This window comes from Durotheca rogersii, assembly GCF_024521655.1.
Source record: "Durotheca rogersii strain YMJ 92031201 chromosome Unknown GGS23scaffold_11, whole genome shotgun sequence".
Lineage (NCBI taxonomy): Eukaryota > Fungi > Ascomycota > Sordariomycetes > Xylariales > Xylariaceae > Durotheca > Durotheca rogersii.
This window is the reverse complement of record NW_026251242.1, coordinates 775,808-800,817: the sequence shown is the minus strand read 5'-3', so window position 1 is coordinate 800,817 and position 25,010 is coordinate 775,808. Positions and strand designations below refer to the sequence as shown.

Here is a 25,010-nt window from a genome sequence, read left to right as displayed (position 1 = left end):
GGGCACGGGGCGACAGCAGCGGCGGGCGCGAAGGCGGGCGTATAGGGAGGGATAGGGAGAGGCAAGGTAAAGGGGGCGGTGGGGTGGTGTGAAGACCGTGCCGGGTGAGGCTAGCGGACGTGTAGAGAAGACAGAGGACCCGGACCTCTCGCACTGCCGCGCTTCCCCCCCCCTTTCTATTTCCTTCCATTTTCCTTTTCCTCCACGGTAGCCCTCATCACGATGCCCTCCCCTGCACGTAAATCCCGCCAGCCCCCCATCGTATACACGTAACTTGCGTATCGTCCTTCTCCCTTCTTTTCTTGAATAAACGTTACAGCGTCACAAACCATGTCAAGATGGATGTATTGTACACCGGGGTTCGGGTATTGCCCCTTGGCCGGATATCGGCTCACCCCTCACTACGTTGTGGTGCCCTCGAAACCGACCTCCTTTTTATAACTTGTAGTACTCCTCGAACCATCTCTCCAGCTCTTTTAAGCTGTTGGCTTCCTCTTCGGTCGTCTCGGCTTTCCTTCCGAACGCTTCCTCCCACGTTAACGGTTTGTCCAGGCCATAGACGTGAACGGGGCTGTTCTTCGCTCTCTTCAGCTCGTTCCTTCTAAACTCTCGGCCGGCATTCGTGTGGAGGTCGAGGTTTCCGCAAAACATCTTGTACCATTCTGCCTCCTTATCGCCAGTATCCTGGAATAATTTCCGGCGTCGGGTTTGACATTGCTGATAAATTGTCTGTACCCGCGGGCTCGCTATCTCCTCGATGTTGTACTCCACAACCCAGTGGTCAGATCCTTTGAGGTCTTCAGGTCGCGCTACGTACTGGCCGTTGACCTTATTCCTGATGGTTACAACCATGCCAAGCAAATCTGGCACCACTTCCTCTTTAGTTTCCGTGTTTGATTCGCCCGAAGTCGCGCTGGAAGACTCCTGAGACTCTGAAGAATCTTGCGCGCCCGCCTCCCCTGTCTCCGACATTGTTGCCTCCGCTCCGTCCTGTGTCTCTGGCTCTGTCTGAGTTTCTGAGGCTTGGCCGACATTATTCGTAGGGAGCCGAGTTCGCTCGTCCTTCGAACGTGCGATGAGCTGGCCGAGAATCCTCTCAAATTCTTTAAGTTTGGACGAATCATCTGCTGGGCTGCGCATCTCGTCTGACACAGACCTTTCGTCGATTCTCTGAGCCATGCTTACGATAAGGTCCTTCAACGAGGACATTCTCGGCGCGGTACTTGGAGCTCTCTTGGGTTCTCCGGCCTCCGGTTCGGCGTCGCCGTCGTCTTCGTCGTCTTCGTCGTCGTCTTCCTCTTCGTCCTCCTCGTTCTCCTCGTCCTCCTCTTCCTCTTCATCCTCCTCTACTTCTCTAGATGGGGTGGGGTTGGCCTGTTCTTGTGATGTGGATCTACCAACCGAGGCTGACGCATCTGAATCGGGTGCGAGATTGCCCTGTCCATTTTCGGGAGCGGTTGACACTTCTGAACTGTGTTCGCGTGTCTCTTCGGTGACGTCTTGTGCCTTCTGCACATCTTCGGTTCGTTCTTCGGCCAATTCTCCAGTCGACTCCGTCGGTTCCTCGGTTGGCTCCTCAACCTGCTGCGTATGATCCTCGGGCGAGCTTGACGAAGATTCTATCGGCCGGGGAGGTTTGCTACCGGTGACAATGGCATTAAGCAAAGCATCGACGTGCCCTCGAGCGTCCGTAGAGGATGTAGCGTGGAGCAACCCGCTCTGTTCTAGCGCATCTTCGATGGCTTCTCGCACTGCCCCTACGCCTATTTCGTCGTCGTCCACGGCGTCCTCGACCATCTGAAGCACCTCTTCCCACGCAGAGAGGCTCGTCGTATCCTGATCCTGGATCTCGCAAGCTTGAGCCTGGACCTCGCAAGCTTGCTCCATTCTTTCTTCTGCCTCGGCCGATTCTTCCTCCTCGGCCAATTCTTTGGCCGAGGAGGCGATCGATTCTGCCTCTGCCTCGGCGTCTGCCTCCGCCAGGCCTAGTATGTCCCTCTCAAACGCTTCGATGGATGCCTTGGTGGCATTCTGGACCTCATCGATATCCTCTTGGGACACGGGCTTGGCAAATACGTACATGAACGGTGCAGAAACAGAAGTCCTTGTCTCGAAATGCAACCTCAAGGATTGTTCTGGGAACTTTTTGGTTGCCCGGTCCAGAACGTCATTTAGTAGGGCGAGACTGATCTTATACTCCTGATCTCCAGTCATCCGGTGGCAGGTTCCATGCAACGCAAGGTCCATCTCGACTAGTGGGATGTATTGGAAGCCGAAGATGCGCTGAGTATTGTGGAATGCGACGAATATACCATCCATACGGCCCATACGAACTTGAAGGGAATATTTCAAGAATGCGGAGCGAATCATATCGTAGTATTCCCGCTCGAACGATGCCCACTGACCGAATCGGCTGCGAATCTCGTATCCGAGTCCTTTGTGGAAGCCTTTGGCATCCATGCGGATGGATACGACAGCGCGTGTCTTAAGATCGAACATACCCGTCCCCGGCACCCTCGGATCGTACGCATCCAACTGCGAGCGCATCATGAAGTCGCGGAAGCCGGTGTAATGGAACGCCTCATCGGCATTGCGCTCTTCCTCGGTAATTTGATCCGAATTGACGTGCCTGTATCTTTCGTAACCTTCCCTAGAAAGCGTCAGGAGCTTCTCCATAGATTTGCCCAGCATACTCAGAATATTTGCCGTGTCGAATTCCTTGTCTGCATCGATAGCGTAGGTGCCATCTTTCCAGTGCAGGAAGATAGCTGCGGGGCCTCTCATGATCCTCGTGAACTGGACAGAGTCGGGGACCAGACTTCTAGACAACATAGTGGTATTTATCTCGCGCCAGGACGACAAGAGGTAGTGGAAGTGAGAAAGCATGGACGTCATACTAGAGGTCGAGCCTGTGTATTTTTTGCCCTGTTCTTTGGCAATCCGAATCAAGTTATTGTCCTTGGAGGAGGTCACATAACGCTGCAACGCGTTGAAATCGAACTCCTGGATCGGCATTATCTCCGACAAGTACGGGTCGAAGTTGTAGACGCGAGATCGAGGGTCTTGGACGGTATAGACGCCGGGGTTAAACAAAACTCGATCCAACCCATAAGATAGAGAAGGAACGGGAGGGCGGGGAGCGTCGACAGGGTGCAGGTGCAACTCCAGAGGGTTTATCGTGTTGATATACAGCGGTGTCTCCTCTACATCTTCCTCGTCTTCCTTTGGCTTCCTCTTCTTCTTGGTGGTGGTGGTGGTGGTGGTGGTGGTGGTGGTAGCTGCCTTCTTGGATTTCCCTTTCTTGCTCTTAGCCTTGGTGGCAGCCTTGGTTTCTTTCTTACGTTTTTCTTTCGCCTTCGAACTGAGCTTCTTGGCCTTAGCCTCGTCCCTTTTTTCCGTGGCTTCTTCATTCGTCTCATGGGTTTCAGTGACACTGTCAGCAGCAGCAGCAGCAGCAGCCTTCTTTGATTTCGTCTTCCCCGCGGCCTTCCGAGCGGGTTTGACATCCTCGTCATTGGTTTCACTGGCATTTTGGGTCGTAGGCTGAGATTCGGAGGCCTGCGAAGCGGACTGGCCACTTGGCTTGCTCATCTGTTCGACGTTGATATTCTGGGAGGCCAGGACATTCTTCAATGCTCGGAGTGCGCCCTCTAGGACTTGTATCTGGCGTGCTTCGTCGGTCTTGATAGACCCTTTCTTAGACACAGATTGCGCTTCGGCATTCTTTTCGGATTTCTTCTTCTTGCCCTTCTTCTTCGGGGGATCAGGGAGCGGGCTATCGGCTCTGTCCGTAGCGGGTTCTATCGCCGGCGCGAGTCGGAAGGGGGTGGTCGACAGCGTCCGGCTGTGTGGGTAAGGGAGCAAGGTGGGATGATGCACCCGCAGCCTGGGCGATGGGCATGTTCGTAGGCATGAGGCGCATATGTAGGATGTTCCGATACGGTGGGCGCCCCGGCTACTCAGTTGAAGCATCGCAAATGTTAGAGGCGTTGACGGATCGATCGTGTCTGTTCGCCTTCCAAATGTGACGTGGGGAGTGTGGGTGGAAGTGGGATAGAAGAGTGGGAGCTTTTACGAAAAAAAGGAGAAAAAAAAAGATTGAAATTTCTGGGCCTCATGTGAGAAGCGGCGATAAGATAAAGATAGGCGGGGCTGGGTTAGTACTACCTAGGTACCTTAGGTAATGCACCTTGTCTTCCCTACATGCATGTATCCATCAAGGCAATCTTCAATACGGCGCCTCTGCTTCTTTCACCCCTTCAACTCATTTTCGGTACCTAAAGAAAACCTCACACATGATGCTTCTTCAGCTAGAAGAATAGATTAAAAAGGAAGCCAGAAGGAAAACGAACTCTAGCCGCCTGCTCTCGCTACCCTACGATGCCAGGGCGGTAACTTCTGGATCGTGGGCTTGCGACCGGTTCTGAGACCTCCGGGTCATGGACGCCGACGTGATATTGGCAAAATGGCTTTCCCCGACAAGCCCATCGCTCACCTCCTAGGCTCCAACGGTGCGTCGCGGCACGATCCTACCGTTCCTCCTCGTGGACCAACCCGCTCACCCGAAATATAGGGCCCGTCCACGCGCTCGCTTACTCGGCGTCGCCGGGGACGTACATCCTCGCGGGGTCGGCGGACCGTTCCGTGAGGCTATACAACCCGCAGCCCAGCAGCGACGCGGCCGTCGCCGGCGCTAAGCTCTCCTCGCACATAACCAAGAAAAGCAGCGGCAGCGGCGCCGTCGCCGTCGCCGTCGCCGTCCCAGAGGGCCGCCTCATCCAGGCCTACTCGGCCCACGGGTACGAAGTCCTCTCGCTCAGCGTCGCCGCCGACAACGCGCGCTTCGCGTCAGCCGGCGGCGACCGCGCCGTCTTCCTGTGGGACGTGACGACGGCGCAGACGGTGCGGCGCTTCGGCAGCGGCGGCGGGCCGGGCGCGCACCAGGCGCGCGTCAACTGCGTGGCCTTCGCCGGCGACGGCGACTCGCTGCTCGTCAGCGGCAGCGTCGACCGCAGCGTGCGCGTCTGGGACCTGCGCGCCGGCGGCGGCCCCGGCGCCAAGCCCGTCCAGGTGCTCGACGACGCGCGCGACGCCGTCTCTGCCGTCGCCGTCCGCGGCCCCGAGATCGTCGCCGCCAGCGTCGACGGCCGCGTCCGCTCCTATGACGTCCGCGCCGGCCGCCGCCTCACCGACGTCGTCGGCCCCCCCGTCACCAGCCTCTGCCTCACCCGCGACGGCCGCGCCGCCCTCGTCGGCGCCCTCGACAGCCGTCTCCGCCTCATGGACCGCGACACCGGCGCCTGCCTCCGCACCTACACTGACCCCGCCTGGCGCAACGAGGACCTGCGCCTCCAGTCCCTCCTTGGCGCCAAGGAGCAGTACGTCCTCGCCGGCGACGAGATGACTGCCCCCGCGGACCCCGCAGCCCCTCCCGCCCGGAATGGTGAGGGCAGGATATGGGCCTGGGACGTCCTTAGCGGCGAACTCAAGGCTAAGGTCGCCGTCCCCTGGGGCCCTGCCGGCTACGAGCCCAAGAAGTTTGTCGGCAAGGACGGGAAGCCCAAGAACCGCAGTAACGTGCTAAGTTGCTTCGCCTGGAGGGAAAACGGATTTGGAGATCAGTTTTGCGTTAGCGGCACATCCGGGATCGTCACTGTATTTGGGTATCACTAATAAATGAATGGTCGAAATTGGGTTCCGTGAATTCTGATGGGGTATTGTGGTGTCATGACGGAAGACGTGAATAAGTGTCAGAACCTAGCCTAAGGTACAAGAAAGCGGCTCCTAATATGGGAATCATGAGCAAGTAAAGTTGGCCAACTCTGGCACACCTCCAAAAACAAAACAATCCGCCTCTATTATCCTCTTGCGCCTAAAACACCACATACCGTCATGCTCGGACCTATCTCCATCATGTGATTTACTAGACATCTCACATTTCCCCTATCCTTAAAAAATCCGCAGCCGGCTAGCTCACGCTCAATACATCCCCGCATACTTGAACCACAAGGGCCGGCAGTCTTCCTTATTTAACCAAGCCTCGCCGTCAGTGAGACGACCGGTGACACAACCCCTGCATTTCGGCGAGTTGGGGCAGTTGAAAAAGGGAATGTGCTGGTATCCGATGTCGCGGAACCTATGAAGATTTAGCATATCGACGACTAATTAGAGAGGAAGAGGGTTTCTCCTGACCAGTGAATCTTGGTCTTGTCCGCGAAGAGGCCAAGGGCTATACTATGAACGGGTGCGTCGCCCCACCTCTCGTAGAAAAAGCCGCCGGCTCGGTCGAGGTGGTTAAAATAGTCCTCGTACGCCTGACTCCGCCAAAAGCTCAGGTCGGCGATCTCGAAATTGCTCCAGAAGTGGCAAGTCGAGTAGCCGTTGGCTTCCTGGTTGTGGATGGGTCGGCGATCCTTATCAGTCAACCAAGCCTCGGCCCTGTTCTCGTGCAGGTACTCGGGGTGCTGAGCAATGAATTTAGTCGTCTCGGGCCACAAGGTCGGGATCGATTTCGGGGCATCGTAGAGGGTGATGGTGAAGCCGTAGGTCTTATTGTTGTCTTGCATGTAACGGAACACGTCGTAATCGACGTCGCAGAAGAAGTGCACCTTGGGCTCGACACGCCAGTAGTATTGGACATCTGCGAGCGCGGGATGCTTGTAGAAGAGGCCACTGTTCCAGCGGCACATCTTGTGGTAGGAAATCATGTCGGCATATTGAATCTCGTTTTCTTGGAGGATCTTGACGGATTCTTTGTACAGGTCGTCGTTAATCCAGGACGGGACATCCCAGTGCGCATCCGGGATGACCTCTGCGACATCCGATCAGTAAGTGGCTCTCGAGGAGGGGAGGTATTTCCGCCAACCTACCATAGCGGGTTTCCGCCTTAGTGGCCGCCCTCGTTTTACGCTTGAATTCCTCGGTGAAGGGGACATCATTAAAGAAAGTCCAGGGGTAGTTGAATTTCGAGTTCCAGGTTCGCTCTAGGTCCCGCATCGATTGCAACATGCCCTCGAGTTCCTCGTTCCGCACCAAGGCCAGGAGCGTCGCATTGATTCTCGCGGTGCCGTCGGGACCAGGAGCATAGCCCTCAGTTGCGCGCACGAGCTTCCCTTGGGGCTCTCCCGTAACTGTTGGGAGGTCAGACACACGACGTGGACGCGGGTCCAAGAACCGAGTTACTTACGATCCAGATTGGGATCTCTCTCAATCTTGCCTTGGAAATCGACCGGGGTGTGGGCACCGGGGCGCCAGATGGTATATAGGAAGAAACAGCACACAAGAAAGACAGCAAGCGCAACGGCGCGTACGGGCCTGGCGACGGCCATCGTGGGTGATTATCGTGCCCTGGTCATGAACTTGATCGCCGCCCGAAGGTATTCAGCAAATGTCCAACTGGGGAGCGCGAGGCGAAGGAGAAATGAGCGATGGGTGGCGTTGTCGCCGCAGTATAACGCCAGTGAACGAAATACAATAAACTTGCCCGGTCGAGTTATGTACAGCTGAATGGATGGAGAGTTCAAGTTTTCGTGCAAGTCTGGTGGTGTCGGTGGCCGGAGACGTTAGAGACTGGCACTTCGTTGGACAACTCCAATCAATGGGCGAGGACTTGGAGGCGACAAGTTTTAGTGGACGGATGGAGAGCGGGAGACGTCGGAAAAATCCCACAGCGGCCAACTCGGGCGCGAAAGGCGGGTGCAAAAGTGAGGTACCTCGAATGCCCTGAGGCAGGCACTGTGTGGTCAGGCGAAAATGACGCGCGTCACCACACAAATACAGTGCAAACCCTTCATGTCTGTACCGTGTCCACCACCCAGACGCCCCCCTGCAGGTACAAGACGCGTCAACGCGAAGCCGATTGTGGCAGATTGGATTTAATCAGGGACGCTTTCACTCTACTTTGGACATACTATAGCGCATAATTGCATAACATCGGCATATCCGTCGCCCATGCCACAACCTATCGACAGCTGCATGGAATTCGTCGACGACATCCCGCCTTCACTTGGTATATCCGGGACTTGACGGGACTGCATACCTATTCCACTAACAAATCTATAACTTTCGCTTTTCCATAGAGGATTTCTATGAAACCACGCAGTGTCGCTGTTGGAATGAGGCCAGTTATTTTACCGAGATGACGCTCGCTGCGACCCTAGGCGCGTTAACAGACGAATTGATACAGGTTATCACCTCGACTTCGGCTCAGGTATGCCTTCGACCACACACACGCGTGCCGTGATCGGGGAGATGGATGATGCACTTACACAGATAATGTCGATAGTCAGACCCCGACCGCTTAAACCTTTTAAGAGAATCCAGCCTGCGGAAACTGCGCCAGCATAATTTCCTGCGCACAAATCGCTTTGAGGTTGATGCTAAACTCGACGGCTTTGAGGAGCATTTTCGCGTCGCCAACCGGGATGCCTTGGCCGACGCGCTCCGGGAGCGACTAGACGCTCTCGTACCCGTCTCTGGTGCACGCACCCCCGAGATTCTTCACCTGCTTTTGGAGCTTGAGGACAACCCTGTTCAGAAATCGAGTCTCGCCGATCTCAAGTCGCTGAAAAGGTCAGATGAGTCACCTGGGCTGCCCCTGAGATGGGACACCGTAGCCAAAGAAGAAGGGTGGGACCAGGACCGGGACCTCTGGAAAAACGTAAACTTCGGCGAAGATAGCTCCGATGAGGAGTTTGTCGGGGGGACGTCGGACCTGTTGCCGGAGTCGGAAACTACCTCGGTATTCAGCGACGAGGCCCGGTACCAAAAGTCGCCCGCTGATTTTGTCGTCGGCTCTCATGATGAGGACAGACTGGACCAAGTTCTCGAAACCCAGCGCTGGAGGCACACGGCGGCTCCGAGGGACGCAGCAGCTAAGCCGCAGAAGACGGTGATATCGGAGTTCCACGCAGTGCGTGAGGTACTATTCGCGCTAAACGGTCTCGAGAACACGCTCTTTGATGCTAGGGGCGTTGCGTCGCTACACTACCAGCTCAGGCATACCTCCTGGGAAGTATGCAAAGCGCTCCTGGGTTCGTTCGGCGAAGCCGTGCGACGATTGTCTGTCCTGCGCGAGTTCGTGAAGCAACCGCAGAACATCCCGCTACTGCAGGTATTTCGGGAGGCGGTTGAAAGGCGCCTCCGGACCTTTGATAGAGAGATATCGAGTTTGCAAGCCCGCTATGTCGATATCCAACAAGATGTTGTCGTCAGCCTAGCCAAGATCCTAGATGATGTGAGGCTCCACGTAGAGCCCCTAGCCTGCCTTTCCGATATTATCCAGCAGCTTCAGCAGTCAAAGTATCCGCGTTCGTTCCATTACTTAGAGCTGCTCTTTGAAGCTGCTGGGGTCGCTCAGCTGGAAGGACGCGGCGCAGTGTACAGATTTATCGCCACGTTGTTCTTCGAGTGTTTCCAGGCCTACCTTCGGTCGATTCGTCTCTGGATGGAAGCTGGGGAGCTCATCGAAGGGGACAAAACTTTCTTCATCTCCAACGCTTCTAGCCCAGTTTCCATGAGCCAAGTCTGGACTGAACAGTTCACGCTGCGGAGAACCCCTGACGGGATGCAGTACGTACCACGTTTTTTGCAACCGGCCGCGTCCAAGATACTCACCACCGGTAAGAGCGTCGTCGTCCTCAAACTCCTAGGGAGGTACCAATCTATCGGTTTCCAGATGTCGGAGCCGCCCTTACAAGTCGATGAGCGTCTGTCGTCTCCATCCAGTGCCTTCACTCCATTTTCCGAGGTTTTCAATGAGATTTTTGAGAAATGGATGAAGAGCAAGCACCACGCTGCTTCTGCTACTCTCCAGCAGACGCTCTTCGAGGCATGTGGCCTCTGGTCGATCTTGGACACCCTCCAGCATGTGTATCTGATGTCCGACGGGTCACGCTCCGACACGTTCATGTTCGCCGTATTTAACAATCTCGACCTCCTGAATGCGAAATGGCATGATCGGTTCAATCTGACGGCCTTCGCGCACGAAGCGTTCGGCAACCTTAGCAACGTGCACCGGATATCCGTCAGCGTGCCCGAAAATTATCTCCGACACGATGTCGCTGACGTTAGAAGATCGGTCCGCAAGGGTCTTCCCTTGCTGAAGATAACCTGCCGTCTGTCCTGGCCGATTCGGATTGTCTTGTCCGACGACACGCTATCCCAGTATCAAAGGGCCTTCACGTTCCTCCTTCAGCTGCGGCGGGCCAGCTACGTCCTTCATAAATACCGTTCCGTGTCAGATATCACAGCGGGGACGGCGAATTTCTCATCGGAACAAGCAGTTTACTACGGACTGAGGTCAAAGCTCCTCTGGTTTTGCAATGTGCTTCACTCCTACCTAGGCACCTTGGTCGTGGAACCTTTGCGAGCCCAACTTCACGCGGGTCTTCAGCAAGCAGAGGACGTAGCTGCCATGATTATGTCGCATACAGCATTTGCAAAGCGGATGATTGATGAAATGTGCCTCGGTAGCAAGCTTGAGCCCATTCAACAATGCGTCCTAGATGTCTTCGATCTTGCCATCAGACTCCAGGATGCGCGCCAGTTGGAGTCGGAAAGAGAGCAAGAAGAGGCTCAGGAGTTGTCGCGATTATCCGTTATGTCGTCACCGGCGAAGTCTAGTAAGAGAAGGTATGTTGGAAGCGACGAGGAAGAAGACAACACGTTCCTATTAGAACAAGACACGACCACGATGATGCTGGACAGGGAGAAGACATTCTCCGAGACTCTCTACGAGATACGAGTAGACTTCGATCGGCACTTGAAGTTTATCTCCAGCGGGTTGAGGGGAGTCGCGAGAGCTAGCGGGGATTCCGCTTCGGGGAAATGGGACACGCTGGCAGACATGCTCGAGACCGGGATTCGAGAACATGCGTAGAGAGGTTGCCCTGCAGCTTTGGCAGGCTTGTGAGCTATACCGCTAGCAGTACCATACAGAATCAATACCGATCGAAGCCAACGCACACATGACACTCACCAGCGCCTATCTTGGCCAAGAGCGGAGCAAATCGAGATCTGACCTAGCGTGGGCTAGTGGGGGCTCCATCCCAAGCTTTTTTAGGATTCCGAATGACGTGAAATTCCTCCAAGTTAACGCGCTCCTTGGTCCATCCAGAGTGTTTAGTCCCGTCAAATATGTCCTACGTTGGGGGTCATCCTATGATGGGCCTGCGACGTTCGGGAAGTGACATGTCCTTTCTGCAATTGTCCATACGCGGTATCCCCCCTCCATGGATCTTCTCCTATACGGTAGCTGTAACTCGAGGTGACGAAGACATTCTGCCACGCTCCGCTTTCGGTGCGTGTATGCATACATACCTAGGTATGAGTTGCAGTCGTGCGTATAATCCGACGATGGGAGGAAAGCGGTTGCGAACGCCCCGAAGGAGTGTCTCAGCTGCATCCACAACGCATACCACTGTCGAGACCTTGGCATGCGTCATGCGCAGGTTACAGGCGCGATGCCATGGAGAATCTCGGCGGGGGAAATCTTGGAAATGGAACAATATCTCCATCTAGGTGGCACGTAGCACTTATGTCCGGAACACCTGTCACCCGGATCCAAGCCCCTATTTCAGCCGCAGCCAGCCAGGAATTAGCACCCAAGGACAACCGGGACTGTGCACCAGCCTCACTGATGAGTAATACCAAAGAGGCGAAATTTGTGCACGTGACTTTGGCGCCACACCCATCCTTCGTCATCGCAGTTGGCCTGACTAATCAATTATCCATCCTATCAACTTCATCGACAAGCTGTTGGTCATCGCCATCGTTCGTCGTTCATTCATATATTCAAACGCGACCTCGAAAAAGAACCATCCCCGAATACGACTCGCCATCCCTACGAAGCCAGAATCCCCTCCTGCGTCTCACAAATAATTTACCATGTCTGAGCGCAAAGTTCTCAGTACGTATCGCTCGCAAGCATCGGTCACGTCTACACGATTCTAACCGTGTCGCAGCCAAATACTACCCTCCGGATTTCGATCCGAGTCAGATCAAGCGTGCCCGTGGCCCCAAAACCGCGGGACCCAAAGTTCAGACTGTCCGTCTGGCAGCACCATTGGTAAGTAGAGGCCTCCTTATCATCCATAACAATATATATCGTCTACGGAAGCTGACAGGTCGGCAGTAAGCACCAACACCTCCCCGTCGTTATCTCGGCTTTATTTTTATATCCCCAAGGTATGATCATTCTCGGCGGGGAGATCATTCTAACGCATCGCAGCTCGATGAAATGTACTTCTTGTGGGGGTAGGCCATCCACCCCTCGCTAACGCCGTAACTGCAGCGCTGACCGACTCCCTCCATGCAGAGTACATATACAAGGGCAGAAAGGTATTTTCAAGAAATTCTCATCTCTAAGCCGCATTGAGAGGGCCTTCGCTCACGGGGAGATGCTAGTTCAACGCACGGAAGGAAACTCCACCCGATGAGAAGTACCTAGGCATCCAAATCTTCAGATTCTACATCCGATGCACAAGATGCAGCGCGCAGATCACGTTCAAGACGGATCCTAAGAACCAAGACTACGTACGTCTGAAGACCTAGTCCTTGCGCGTGGCGCGTTTCCGTATTTCTAACACGCCAAATCGCAGGCCTGCGAGAGCGGGGCGAAGCGGAGCACGGAGCCGTGGCGCGTGGGACGCGAGGAGACGGACGAGGAGCGGCTAGACCGGCTCGAGAAGGAGGAGGAAGAGCGCAACGCCATGGTGGAGCTCGAGGCCAAGACGGTCGACGCGAAGCGCGAGATGGCGGTGGCCGACGCGCTCGACGAGATCCGGACGCGCAACGCCAGGATGGAGCGCGCGAACCAAGAAGGCGAGGAGGCGGGCGTCGCGATGACGGTCGACTCCGAGGCCGAGCGGCTCGAGCGGGAGGACGCGGAGATGGCGAGGAGGGCGTTCGCGTTCGCGAAGCTGGCTAACGACGAGATGGAGATACTCGAGTACGGCGACGGCGATGGCGACGGCTACTCTTCGGCCACGTCCGCTGGTCCGTCCTCTTCAGCATCCTCGTCACACGTTACCCCGGAACCTAGCACCGGCAGCAACACTGTCGGCGCCCCCGAGCCGAAGCGGGCGGTAGCGCCAGCGCCCACATCGGCCGACATGCCGCCGCCGTCGTTCAGACGGGTAGTGAAAAAGAAGAAAGACCACTCGGCGCTGCTCGGCATCAAGAAGAAGCCAGCGCTCACGTAAGACGCTGCCGCGGGGAGAAAAACCGGAAGAGGATTCGCATGCCGAGCTGGGCAATTTATCGCGTACGGGGCAGCATCAGGGCGGGCGTTCGCGGGGGGGAATGCGGCGGAGGAGTATATTCATAGACAGGTCGATACCCGCAGCAGAAGGGCGAGCGCGGCAGTAGATAGAGAATCCAACAGTCGGAAAGCACATCCCGCGATTCCAACCCCCCGCCGCAGCACTCTCCGGGCCGGTCGAGAGCCGCGCGCACGTGGCCGGGCCGCACCCCTACCATCACGTAGCCGTTACGTATCTAGCGCGACGCGCCCAACCAGCCTCGGCAACCCGGTCTTTGCTCCTCGGTCCACCCAGCCGCGAGAGAGAGAGAGAAGAAGTTAGTCAAAGTGAGGGCGCATCTCGCGCCGCAGTCCCAGCCGCCATGACGCGTGCCTAGCCGTCATCGAACATTCTAGCCTCCTCCCCCCTTCCCCCCCCGGTCCCCGTCCCCCCCCAGCAAGTCGACGCGCTGGAGCGTTCCGCGTGTTGATTTGCCCACTGACTAGCCGGCGTGGCCTGACTCTTGCGCCCGCCGACCGAGCTAGCCTCGGGCCTCGCCGCCGCCGCCGGCCGAAGCTAGCCAGCTTCTGGGTTGCTGGAGCTTCCTCCCCACCCTCCCGACGACGTCACCGGGGCGTGCGGCTCGGCAGGTCGCCGATGTAGGGGAGGGGGGGGGGGGTCTCCTCCCGGCCGTGGTAAGGTAGGTTTCTGCAAGAGGAGCTGGCCGTGCGGATGTTGTTAGGGGAGAGAGGGGGGGGGGACGGTGGGAAGGAGAGAGCAGAAGTTCGGGTATCGCATCTTATCAGCACGCTTAGCCAGCTCGCTCGCGGGTGTTACCCCATGCGAAGGGCTGGTGGTACGGATGGCACGACACAATCGTATCGGATCGCTCAAGACGGCTTTTGATTATTTCATCAAGCACTATTGTCTATCCGTACCCGAGTCGCTCATTCGTACTCGGCTCTTTTTTTCTTTTTTTCTTGTTCTTTTTTTCCCCTTTCCCCTCAGCCCTTCGTGTTGCCGTACCATCCCCTTCCCGAGCCCGATTAGCAACTGCAACGCCCTTCGCATTTCCCTCCCCCACCGGTGCCCAAAAATTCGCACAGCTCCTGATCACAATGATTGATGATGGTAGTTAGGTAGTAATTGACGCCGACCGTTGCTTGTTCGCCAAATCCTATTCCGAACCTCTCCCGCTCCCTGTTTCCATCCGTTCCTTGCCCTAGCTCCATGTGCCATGATCGCTTTTCCCCTAGCAGCAAAGCAAAACGAAAGACGTAAGATAAACACAACCGAAACGCCGTGCGGTGCCAAACTCGTGTACGGTATTTGCGAGGTCCGCCTCAAAACTAGACATCCCCATGTGCCGTTCTTCAGCCGACATTCGACGTCATAAGAATGACTGACGGCTCAGTATGTATGTATAGATGTAGGTATTGCGTACGTGTGTGTGACGAGTCACAGGGTAATTTTGCTAGGAACCGTGATGCTAGATGTCATTTTCGTTCGAACTCCCTGACGAGGACCCGGTGGATGTGCCGTTGGGCAGACTGGGGGCCCGCGGTCGTGGCGCCCGAGCGGTTCGTCGACCCGCCAACATGTTGGCAGCTTCCATCTGCCTCTTGGTGTGCTGATGCATAGATCGGGCATAGCTGGCCAAGTCCTCCGGAGGTGGTAACGTAGCCGGCACGGCGATGGTGTAAGCGTTTCGAGAAGACATATTGCTGCGTGTGGCTAGGCTACGGTGCTGCTTAGAGACAGAGGATGTGGGAGAGGTCAGGCCGGCTTGCTGAATATTAATGGTGCGAAGTGCGGAGGGACGGGGCGGAGGAGATGTCGAAACCGGTTCACATTTTTAGATTTACAGTGTAGGGGGGGTCAGGAACGAACATGGGCAGAGGCTTCGATTGTCTTATATGGGAAAGCCGAGTCAAGAAAAGAGGGGCCCGGCAGATTTGTGACGGAGGGCAGGCCTGCTGTGACTTCAGGGCTTCGTCTGGGCTTGAGAGAGAGTGTTGGGTGGCTTTGATAGACGAGCTGGAGGGCCAGGTTAGCCTACTGACCGCGTATCGTAGCGCCGGGTTCGACCAGCAGCAACACCCCAGCACCACGCCCAGCACCACGCCCACATCAGCACCACCCTGCTGCATGGGGTACGGGACCGGCGAGTGCCCCCGAGGAGTGAGATACGCGGCGATCGCCATGTAAGGACACCGTTTAGGGGCGGGATGGGGAAGCATACTTGCAGACTATGGCGTAAGTGAGAAACGACTGGCCAATAGCCAAGATCGAGGCCATTAGACTCTCGCCACGAGCAAGGCTGATGATGTGTTGTGCACCTCTAGACTGGCAGAGACTCGCCACGACCGTAGTAGATTGACCATAGCGCTACACCCTTTCCTGGCCCTTAGCTCCAGCGACATGGGGTGGAAAGGGGCACCGTGCAGGTCGAACGGGCATGTCATTCTGCATCCGGCCACCGTTGGAGGAGAGGGAGCAAGGCAAGGGGAGAGTAGGAGGGGAGAGGGGGGGAGAGGGGGAGGGGGTCACAAAGGAAGCGGAGGGGGGGGGGGGGGGCGCGGGAGAGAAGAGGGACGAGGAGCCGTCATGCCATGTCTGTCTCTTCCCGTGAGGAAGATGAGGAGCTCCACTCGGACGATTAGGGAAGACCCTGGCGATCTTGTCTCGACCTCTGCAGCCACGACCGATGTCACTCTATTGGCCACCGTCTCGACAACCTTACCGAGACAGTGTCGAGGCCCGTCGGGGGCGGCCTGCGCTGGTTGCCGCGTCGCATGTTACCCAGGTAGGTAGGTGGTAGGCTACGTAGGTGGTGTCGAAGAGGCAGGCAGGTCGGATAGTTCGTGGAGTGTAGGCAAGGTGATTACGTGGTAGGTGATTTCGTCGGCGCAGGTCCCCTTTCTGGCGCGCATGCCTACGTGCGCGAATACCTACGTGCGCGCGTATACGTGTGTGTAAGCGTGTGATGTGGACGCGGGTGCGGACGTGAGGGTGTGGAATGGAGGAGAGAGGAGAGAGCAGAGAGGGACGGATACCAGGCCAGCGTAGACGGTTAGGGCCCGGTTGTCGACAGGTAAGGTAGGTGTCTACGTAATTCGGCAGTCATGGGATTTGGATTTGCACAGCAGCGCGCTGCCTGAGCACAATTCCAGCAACCAAGCTGTATAACGTGTATAAGCTGTAGGCATAAGGCATATAACCTGCATAACCTGCATACCCCCTGCCGGCGTTACGTGGGAAGCCTTCTCGCCGTCGACCGAGAAGGGCACGCGTCGAATTGCCTCCGCGGCGTCGACAACTTCGCACCTCGTTCCCTTTTCCTCTGCCGACGAGTTCCCTGGCTCGACACGGAGACGCCCGTGACGTCATCGGCTGTCTCGCTAAGACCCCGGTCCGCCCAGACACTTCCGACACGTGCCGCGCTGGACAGATGAATTCCCGCAAACGTGGAAGAGCCAGGACCTGCTGTTTTCCCCCTTCCCCTATCAAGGCACTCCCACAAGTCTGCCCGGTTCTACGCGACAGCAGTAGTGAGCGATACGAGAGTATCGATAGCGTGAAACGGTGCAAAATCAATGCCTAGAAAGGAGAGGATATTAGAAGCTACCTATTGTTAGCACCTCCAGTCAGAAGAAACCACGCCGCCAGCAGCTAACTGCCATTGCCAGGGCCCGTGGAATATCTCGATAAGACCGTACGTACGTCGTTCAGCATCTGTCGGGGTCCGTCACTGGCCCGATGTCGAGTGCCGGTGGCCACTATTGCGAATCGCGCCAAAGCCAAGCGGCTCCGTTGGCCGCGGGCGAGCAAGTGGCTTTGTGTTTGTGCTCGTGCTCGCGCTCCGCGCTCTCTTGTCTCCCTTTCTTGATCACCCCCCTCTTCCTACTCTTACTGGTCTTCTCGAAGCTTCTCTCTACGTAACCACCCCCCCCCCCCCCCCACGGGATACTAGACAACGGAATTGCAACCCGTGGTTTCACGCCTAGTTTCACTCGAGTCGACGCGTTGTTCCGTCCTTCCATTCGCCGCGTTCCCGCGCATCGATTCCCTTCCTTGCGTGTGCCTGCATGTGCGAACTTGGGACCCTTCTCTCCCTCCCCTTTCCGTCGGACTGGGTCAAGCCCCGGGCGCTGTAAGTGCGCGTATATAGAAAGCAGATCTGCAGGTGCGCCTCCACGCCCAAGCCGCGGCGCGCCTTCAAATAGGATCCCACCGGCTCAAGTCAAGGGGGTATGTGTGAGATGCAAGATGCGGTAGACGGCAAGCAATGCGCTATGTGGAACGCGGGATGCGGTATGCACGTCAGCTGAGAATACATAGCCAGCTGAGGAGCAGGCGAGAGCAAGCGAGCCTGTAGACGATGCTCAACCTTTAGCCGCAGAACCCCCCCTCCCAAAATAGGGGTCCAAGACCGGAGGAGCGGCGCAGATCTACATGCGGTATGGTTGCAAACGAAGGATCCCTTCGAGACGGGGGACGCATCCCAACGCCATACACGTATGCAGGGCAGGCGATGGACACGATGTTGTTTGCCGCGGCTGGGACCAACAGAGGGAGGTGGCGGCGTCGATCTACCTGTAGCGCCCGAATTATATAGGTACCTACCTACCTACATCCATAGACTACCTCTTAGATATAGGTACCTGTCTCATACATTATAGGCACCTAAGGTAAGGATTAGGTAGTTTTATGCAAGTTCCTGCACGTCGGGGCGTAATATAGGAGATACCCACCTAATACGTGTAGGCTTATGTATGCTAGTAGGAGGAGGCAGCACACTGATATCATAGGTAGGTACCTACCTGTTAGAATGCGGCTTTCCCACCTCGTAATTTAATACCTCGGTACCTAGGTAGGTAGGAGATGAGCTAAGTACCTAAGCGAAGGCTACCAAGTAGCGCTGTTAGGAATCGAACCTATCCTTCGTTAAGTAACCTACTGATCTGTAGGTAGGGGTAGAGATATATAGGTCCCATTAGGTACAATCCACCGTCAAGCCGCCTCGTAATACGCCCTGCAGGGAGAAGAGAACCAACCCCACCCCCCCTTTTTCATATACCGTTTACCTACCTACCTACCTAATACCTAATCCAACCTGTAAATATCTTCCCGCGTACGGTTACTTTCCTGTGCAGCGTGGGAGTGTTATACGCGAATACGTGCCTCACAGCCAACTGCTGGAGCCGTACCGCCTTCTAGGGCCGGAAATGTTCGGGAACAGCAGGCTTTGGTTGGGAGGGAAAGGTGTCTCAGTCACCCTGCTCGAAACGGAAGGCCAGCGTCGATACCGGCAAACCGGAACAGCGCACTCCAATTAGACACCGTAAATACGTAAACGCGTAGACGCACGGAAGACGTACCGTTTTGCCCATGGCAAAGACAGTTGAGTCAGATGATGTCAGCTGTCGCGGCACTGGCTAACCTCGACCGAAATCCGCCTTCCTCGCTCCTCCTATTATCCCATTTCCCGCCCGTTGTTGTTTCTCTTCCGCCACGACAGTACGCAGCATCTCGTGATCATCATTGTTCGTTTTGTTTTTGTACCCAACTTGCGTGCCCCCGCCCCTCTCCCTTCTCGAGGCCGTATAGGTATGCTGACCATGGCATCAGGACGTCGTAAGCGGCTCTACCCTGTCGTATTAGCTTCGCAGCGATCTCACACGATGTGTCCCACTGACAAAAGGGAGGAGGGGACGTGGACTACAGCAGGGCGGCGATCTACGCCATCGTGGATAGCGGCGGATTCCCCGAGCTGTCGGCATCACGCGACGGCAGCGCAAGATCCCAGCGCCACCCTTCGCCGAGGCTCACCCCGGCCTCACTCGTCATCCGCGATCCGGCGTGATGACGGAACGTTGACATCAGACTGGACCCGGGGCGCATCCGGGTCCCCTTGTTCTCCGCCCCTTCGCGTCTGCGCCGACCCGTTTTATCATGCGCAGGGCGTCATACTCGGTATCCATGTCAGGATCGGGCGATCCATCTATCCTGTGGACAGCACCCCCTATCTTGCATGTCTCCCCCGCTCCTTGCTCACGCGCTGTCGCTTTAATCGGCCGAGAGAGCAGTCTGCTATGGCACATGGCGGTACCCAGAAGGCTGGCGATCGAGATAGTCCTATTCAGGCATAGATGCTCGGTATGCAAACCGCATGTCATACTGCATCAAGACAACAACAACCTATCCCCGCTGTTCGCCAGCCTCACAAGGATTCCAACCTGACGAAGAGTCCTGTGCCCCCTCCCTCTTATTTTTCCCCTTGTCCCTTCCCCCCTAAACGATCCGATGTTACCGGCACACAGGTTTTCTTCAAGCTAAGAGATGATGTATTCGGGCAGGATCTTCGCCCAGACATCAAATCAAGCAGCGTAGTAAGCTTGGCAAGTCCGTGTTAAGGGCGCCCTGAAGCCTACGTAGGTTCATACTGTGATACGGCATGCGCAGCTGTACTCGGAAGTCTACGTTACATCATACACTAGACTACAGCGGCTTTCTCATCACTCGAATGCTGTCGTTGTATACATTGGGCTTGTGGACGCTTTCTCAATACAGACAGGGTTGGATTACACGACCCCCTATCTTGTGGCGGACGAGAATGCGTTAGGCCAGATCCGTCTCTGCGGAATAGCCTCTAGGTAAAACATCTATTATTCGTTATTCCTGTGGTTAATACGTGCTATGTGGCAGAATAATAGGTGGTAAATCCATGTCCGATGTTTGCATTCTAGATCTCGCATAGAGAACGGCCAGCTACTCTCGCAAATATTATCATGTCAAGGACAGATCGCAGGACGACGTAAACGCCTTCACCTCCCTATCCGGTATTACTACCTGTTCAGACACCTTCATATATTACGACAAAATACCGACTATTTTGTGGTAGGGGCAAGCAAGCCTTGTCTCGCGACACCGTTACGGGTGTGCGTTCCATAGCTTGACCTCGCGAGCCCCTATTTCTTACCACCACCCATACCTAGAGGTCAACTAGGCAGGAGACCTTCAATCTGTGGCAATGAGATCTGTTTGTGTGCCCAGTTCCAGCCGGCTTAAGATGTAAAGGGCGTGGGAATATGAGTTCGAACGACTACCCCGGTAGCGGGCAGTAGAAAACGCTATCTACACAGATAATATGCTGCTCGTTCAGGATGAAGCTATTCGCATACAACGGTAAGCCCATACCCCCTGATCCGGTGGCGATCACTCTTTGGGAATGGCTCACAACCAGTCTCATTTGATATTGACAATCCGGCTGACCTCAGTTGCTGGCGAGGCATTGGTACGGTGTAGAGATATTACCGGGACACCCTCATCCCAGCTTGACGAGCTGTTGTAGAGGGCCCAGCATCCTTTCTCCCTGCTGCCGCCTCCAAGTGCTTTCCGACGACACACCATTACCGACGATTACCAGCAGCCCCGTGCTATTCCACCAAGTGTCAGTGTCGCGCTGGCCTCGGTTATACACACGTCTTCGCAGTTCCCATTTCGCCCGGCTGCCTCCTCCCCACGCACGGGCAGAAAGAGCGGCGCCGCACCACCTCGGAAATATGGGCCTTCGTGGTGTTGCCTGGGCGTAAATGGGCTTCGCAGGACATATCGTGAAGCCAAGTGGCAGAGCCACAGACCCTTCGTGTAGGAGGTGTGCTGGAAATAGACCTCTCAACGGAGGTAAGTCCGTTGTCAAAGATTAAAAAAAAACAGTCGTTGAGAATTCGTAGAGGGCGGGATGGAATGAACAACCTCATCAACGCCCACCCCTTTTCTGAACAACCCCGGGCGGGTCCCTTTACGTTTATATGTAGGACCACTCGCACCTCTGCCTTTTTGTACTTCGGCATGGCCGTACCTAGAGTCAGAAAGTCCACAGCCCTATCTCTTGGCGTGGATTTTGTCCTTCCTTTGCACAGCCAGACGGAGTTCAGACCTACGAAGATCATTCATGTCCATGGCTACAGAGGTTCCCAACCGCGTAGCGTATTGCTGATGCTCGGCGTTCCCAGGAAAGATAAACCATGGGTGACGGATCTGTCTTCGGCCCTTGTTTTCACCGAAAGTGTCGAGGTCGGCGAGTTAACCGTCTAATCAGCCACCCTTCGTAACCATCCCGTATACGTTGGACTTAGGCTACCTCGATGAGTTCCGGGACAGCTTCCAAATCTATGTCGCCCCTTAATACAACCCGTATAGTCTCCAATTCCATCCACCCGACTCGTAGTAATACCTCTAATTCCGTCGGCCCCGCTCTTCGGGGCGGTTGTCCATGCTGCTCGTCTTCTATTACGTAAAACATAGGCACCTACATTCTACGACTTGCAGATGTAGGCGTATAAAGGCTGATTCCGTACGTAACATCTTCTCTTTCCGAGCTGGCAAGGCCGCACCTCTCGAGGGGGGGCAGCACACCTCGGCTCCGGACCGGCAAGTCATGTGAACTTGCCCCACCAGCCGACGACCTCCGGTGGGACGTCGTAATGCTGGTCCGCGTCTCGAGTTCCCACTCCCACTCGCTCAGCTGGAATAGGGTGGGGCCGCCGAAGCCGTCTCTAAGTCCGGGATGAGGCTTGCTGGGGGTGGGTTCTCCCGGCTGGCCCCCCATCTCGAATTTGTCCTCGTAGGACACCCTGTGTCGTAAGTGCACCTAGTGTCGTAACCGTATTTGGTGTCGTTCGAGTAGGGAGTCGTGACTGGGGATGCACTCGGAATACCGGGTTGGGAGGTGCGAACGCGCTTCGCAGCACGGTCACTGGCAAGGCTCGTCTCTTTAACTTTGACTTTTCCGCCGACCTGGGGCACGATGACGCCGTAGTTAGGTTAACCAGGGAGTCTCACTCGCCTAGGGGTGATACTCTGGGCTGGCCGATCGCCTCCGAGTCCATAATAGTCGAACGTGGGAGTATTCTGGACCTGAGGCGGGATGACACCGAAGTTAGACTGACCAGCGGGTATCGCCTTCCTAGCGCCCGCGCGTGGTTGCCGATAGGCTACTGGATGAGGTTGGTAGGTGGAAGGGGGTTGAGAGAATGATTGATGGTCGGGAGAAGATGGATGCTCTGGAGAGCGCGATGAGGGGCTCTGGGGGGGACGGATGCTCTTAAGAAGACGGACGCTGTAATATGTAAATGGAAATAAGGCCTCGGGGAACGAGTAAGAACAGGACACATCCTACAAAGGCGAACGGCCTCCATGATATAAAGAAAGAGAGGACCTTGAATCTGTCCTGCGACGCGCATTCCGAAGGCCCAAACTATTACGCGGACACACGACATGCTCATACACTTGTAGTTGACAGTGCAGGCATGATGCCTTCCCCAAGTACCACTCCATACTGCCGTCGACGACAGGTGTAAGTCGTGCGCGAAGTCATAAATGAGAGTCATAGGTATGTGGAAGGCGAAGGCAGAGTATAACTTGAAACATGAACCCCCGTGAGAAATAGGATTTGATTGTCGTTGGACTTAGATCTAAGTATGACAGACGACTTAAAACTTGGATTGCTAGTGGCTTAACTCTTTTTACGCGAAAATGCACAAACGCCTACATTTCTCTCCTGGGCTCTACAGGCTCATGAGATAAGATAGATTCCCTACGTAACGACTTTTCTTACCAATGGACCGCTACATACAAAAGTCGACTAGATATATCGATAGTGTACCGAATCGGTTACATACAACATCGAAGCCTCCCCCGCTCACCCCCGCCCCCTATTTGAAGAACACGAGGCACCTGATTTCTATGCTCTGGCGTCCTGGCGCGTCCGCCGGAGTCTGGGGATCCACAAAAGCCGTATGCGGCGTCCTCAGAGCGATCCCCTTCTTCCCTTGAGGCTCCCCATCTCCCCACGAGTCGTAGCACTTGAGCAGGAGCACCTCGTCGGGGGTCATGTCCTTCTGGTAGTAGTACTTGTAGGCGTCGCTGGGAGCGACGGACATGGTCTCGCCGCGGACCTCGTAGCCCTCGGTCGAGTACCGCAGAGACTCGTCCGGGAGCACCTCCTTGCCGCGGTCGTCGCTGTCGACGGCGAAGTCCTCGCGCTTGGGGTACAGCAGGTCGACAGGCACGAAGTCGTCCGGTTTCGTCGTGCGCCAGTCGACCACGGCCAGCGGGAAGTCGCTCGCCGGGTGTCCGATGGGGCGCCACACGTTGATAATCTGGAAGCGCCCCTTGAGGAGCTCCTCGGCTTCTTCGGCAGGCAGGTGGCGCCGCACGCGCACCTCGGCCGCGCGCGGCGTCTGGTCGACGTGGACCTGCTGGACGGGGGCCCGGGCGGCGCCGGGTATACGCCGGCGGATGGTGTGGTCGAAGATGACGACCTTCTTAACGCCCGGCACGCGCTTCCTCAGCAGCGCTTCGACCTCGCGGTAGTAGGTGCCGCGTATGGCGGCGTCGTCGGTAAAGGCGGTCTCGCTCGACGGCTCGCGGAAGACGGCGAAGCCGGAGTTGTCGATGGTGAACTCGCCCTCGCGCCCTCGCAGGTTGTCCACGGCGTGCTTGTGCTCGCTGAGCTTGAACGAGGAAGCGTCGGCATCAACCTTGACCCACGGCCGCGTGCCCGGCGGGATGGCGGACGTGTCGATGTATCTGAATACAGCCGTCGTCATGCTGGCTGTCCGGGTCAACAGGGGCGCCGCGACGCGTTTGAGCGATGGTCCGACGGTCGACAACAAGATCATACGCAGGCTCGACAGTCGGGAACTTGGGGGATCTACGCCGTTCCGAGATGATACAGGCCCTTCAATAATACTACGTAGCAGTAACTGCCGGGTCGTAGTGGGAGACGGGATAGGCAGGCAAGACCGTTCTTTATACCCTAGAGGAATTAGTAATAGGTAGGTGTTGGCTGACTCAGCCAACGGCTTTAGGGCCTACAGTCACCCACGGGCGTCACGAGGGACTCGATGCGATTACGACGTAGATGGTAGAATTCAGGCTCCTGGAATTCGGGCTCGCTACATGCCTACCTGATATTCGTTATTCAGAAGGGGGACGGCGACGAGGTGGCACGTTACGCCGAACCACCGCGGCCAATTACGGCACTTCCGGGAATTGCGTGCGTTAGAGAAACTGGAGACCTGGAGTCCGCCGAGTGGTGATTTATAAGCGTGGGGGATATGTAAACCCCCAGACTTGTGGTCTCCGTCGGAGATGCTGTGACGAGGAGCTCGATGCCGACACGGCGGAGGGCGACTAGGCACAGACAGATACCTAGGCACCGGCTTGAAATCGCGTATAAGTAGGTACAGAGTCCGGGGTGGGATATTCGCATGGCGGATGTGAACGTTTGCCCTTCGGATACTCAAGGGCAGGTTAACTTCGCAAAGCCGCGGCAACTCTCTAGTATAGGTAGGTAAGCATGAGGCAGAGACCCAACTGGAGATCCCCACTTCACAAATCTCCATGTACCTGGGTAGAAAGAGGATAGTGACATAACAAATGCCCTTGGAGGAGGTAGTAGTCTTCTCCTTTTTTTTTCCCCTTAGTGCAGGATTCCTATAGTCAGCCCTAGCTGTCCTTGATCGGTCTAGAAACCCAACTCGAGGAGTGGGAGTGAGATCCTCGAGGTGTAACATATAACTACCTACCTTAGGTGGGTATATTACAATCGAGCCGCCTGGAAGTGGTACAGGCAGATGAGGTTAGGTACCTTTTATCCGAGCGTACTTCCACGCGTTTCTAGCCACCTTTATAGGGCGGGGTACACGGAACAGATACCTGCCAGGTGTAGGTACCTCATGTGCCAAGATTCATAGGTAT

General features: G+C 56.0%; 9 protein-coding genes across 9 annotated transcripts; 4 read left to right on the top strand and 5 right to left on the bottom strand.

The window, feature by feature from the left end:
• Window positions 1-56: 56 nt before the first annotated feature.
• GGS23DRAFT_570021 (mitochondrial protein Pet127-domain-containing protein) lies at window positions 57-3,276 on the bottom strand. The gene has a single exon (XM_051516483.1). The coding sequence runs from the start codon at window positions 3,013-3,015 to the stop codon at window positions 436-438; it is 2,580 nt and encodes an 859-aa protein (XP_051371602.1). The 5' UTR covers window positions 3,016-3,276; the 3' UTR covers window positions 57-435.
• GGS23DRAFT_570020 (uncharacterized protein) lies at window positions 3,255-4,108 on the bottom strand (the record flags this gene model as incomplete). The annotated part of the gene is made up of 1 exon (XM_051516482.1): window positions 3,255-4,108. A coding segment is annotated over exon 1 (596 nt), but the record flags the coding sequence as incomplete, so codon positions are not given.
• A 357-nt stretch (window positions 4,109-4,465) lies between these two features.
• On the top strand, window positions 4,466-5,673 carry GGS23DRAFT_597196 (WD40 repeat-like protein; the record flags this gene model as incomplete). Its single annotated transcript, XM_051518586.1, has 2 exons — window positions 4,466-4,511; window positions 4,574-5,673. 2 exons carry the CDS (start codon window positions 4,466-4,468, stop codon window positions 5,671-5,673), a joined length of 1,146 nt encoding a protein of 381 aa, XP_051371600.1.
• A 306-nt stretch (window positions 5,674-5,979) lies between these two features.
• GGS23DRAFT_605396 (glycosyltransferase family 15 protein) lies at window positions 5,980-7,328 on the bottom strand (the record flags this gene model as incomplete). The annotated part of the gene is made up of 4 exons (XM_051519751.1): window positions 5,980-6,136; window positions 6,193-6,811; window positions 6,870-7,130; window positions 7,187-7,328. 4 exons carry the CDS (start codon window positions 7,326-7,328, stop codon window positions 5,980-5,982), a joined length of 1,179 nt encoding a protein of 392 aa, XP_051371599.1.
• Window positions 7,329-7,634: 306 nt separating this feature from the next.
• GGS23DRAFT_73986 (Spc98 family-domain-containing protein) lies at window positions 7,635-11,173 on the top strand. Its single transcript, XM_051521237.1, has 2 exons — window positions 7,635-8,209; window positions 8,285-11,173. Exons 1-2 carry the CDS (start codon window positions 8,138-8,140, stop codon window positions 10,877-10,879), a joined length of 2,667 nt encoding a protein of 888 aa, XP_051371598.1. The 5' UTR covers window positions 7,635-8,137; the 3' UTR covers window positions 10,880-11,173.
• A 713-nt stretch (window positions 11,174-11,886) lies between these two features.
• Window positions 11,887-13,676, top strand: GGS23DRAFT_610032 (DUF572-domain-containing protein; the record flags this gene model as incomplete). Its single annotated transcript, XM_051520302.1, has 6 exons — window positions 11,887-11,908; window positions 11,964-12,067; window positions 12,126-12,186; window positions 12,293-12,339; window positions 12,406-12,534; window positions 12,600-13,676. The coding sequence occupies 6 exons, from the start codon at window positions 11,887-11,889 to the stop codon at window positions 13,200-13,202; spliced, it is 966 nt and encodes a 321-aa protein (XP_051371597.1). The 3' UTR covers window positions 13,203-13,676.
• A 5,068-nt stretch (window positions 13,677-18,744) lies between these two features.
• Window positions 18,745-19,546, top strand: GGS23DRAFT_73803 (uncharacterized protein). The gene has a single exon (XM_051521236.1). It carries the CDS (start codon window positions 18,854-18,856, stop codon window positions 19,391-19,393), a length of 540 nt encoding a protein of 179 aa, XP_051371596.1. The 5' UTR covers window positions 18,745-18,853; the 3' UTR covers window positions 19,394-19,546.
• Window positions 19,547-22,960: 3,414 nt separating this feature from the next.
• On the bottom strand, window positions 22,961-23,857 carry GGS23DRAFT_597192 (uncharacterized protein; the record flags this gene model as incomplete). Its single annotated transcript, XM_051518585.1, has 1 exon — window positions 22,961-23,857. The coding sequence occupies one exon, from the start codon at window positions 23,855-23,857 to the stop codon at window positions 22,961-22,963; it is 897 nt and encodes a 298-aa protein (XP_051371595.1).
• Window positions 23,858-24,067: 210 nt separating this feature from the next.
• On the bottom strand, window positions 24,068-24,935 carry GGS23DRAFT_73723 (uncharacterized protein). Its single transcript, XM_051521235.1, has one exon. The coding sequence runs from the start codon at window positions 24,824-24,826 to the stop codon at window positions 24,206-24,208; it is 621 nt and encodes a 206-aa protein (XP_051371594.1). The 5' UTR covers window positions 24,827-24,935; the 3' UTR covers window positions 24,068-24,205.
• Window positions 24,936-25,010: the final 75 nt, after the last annotated feature.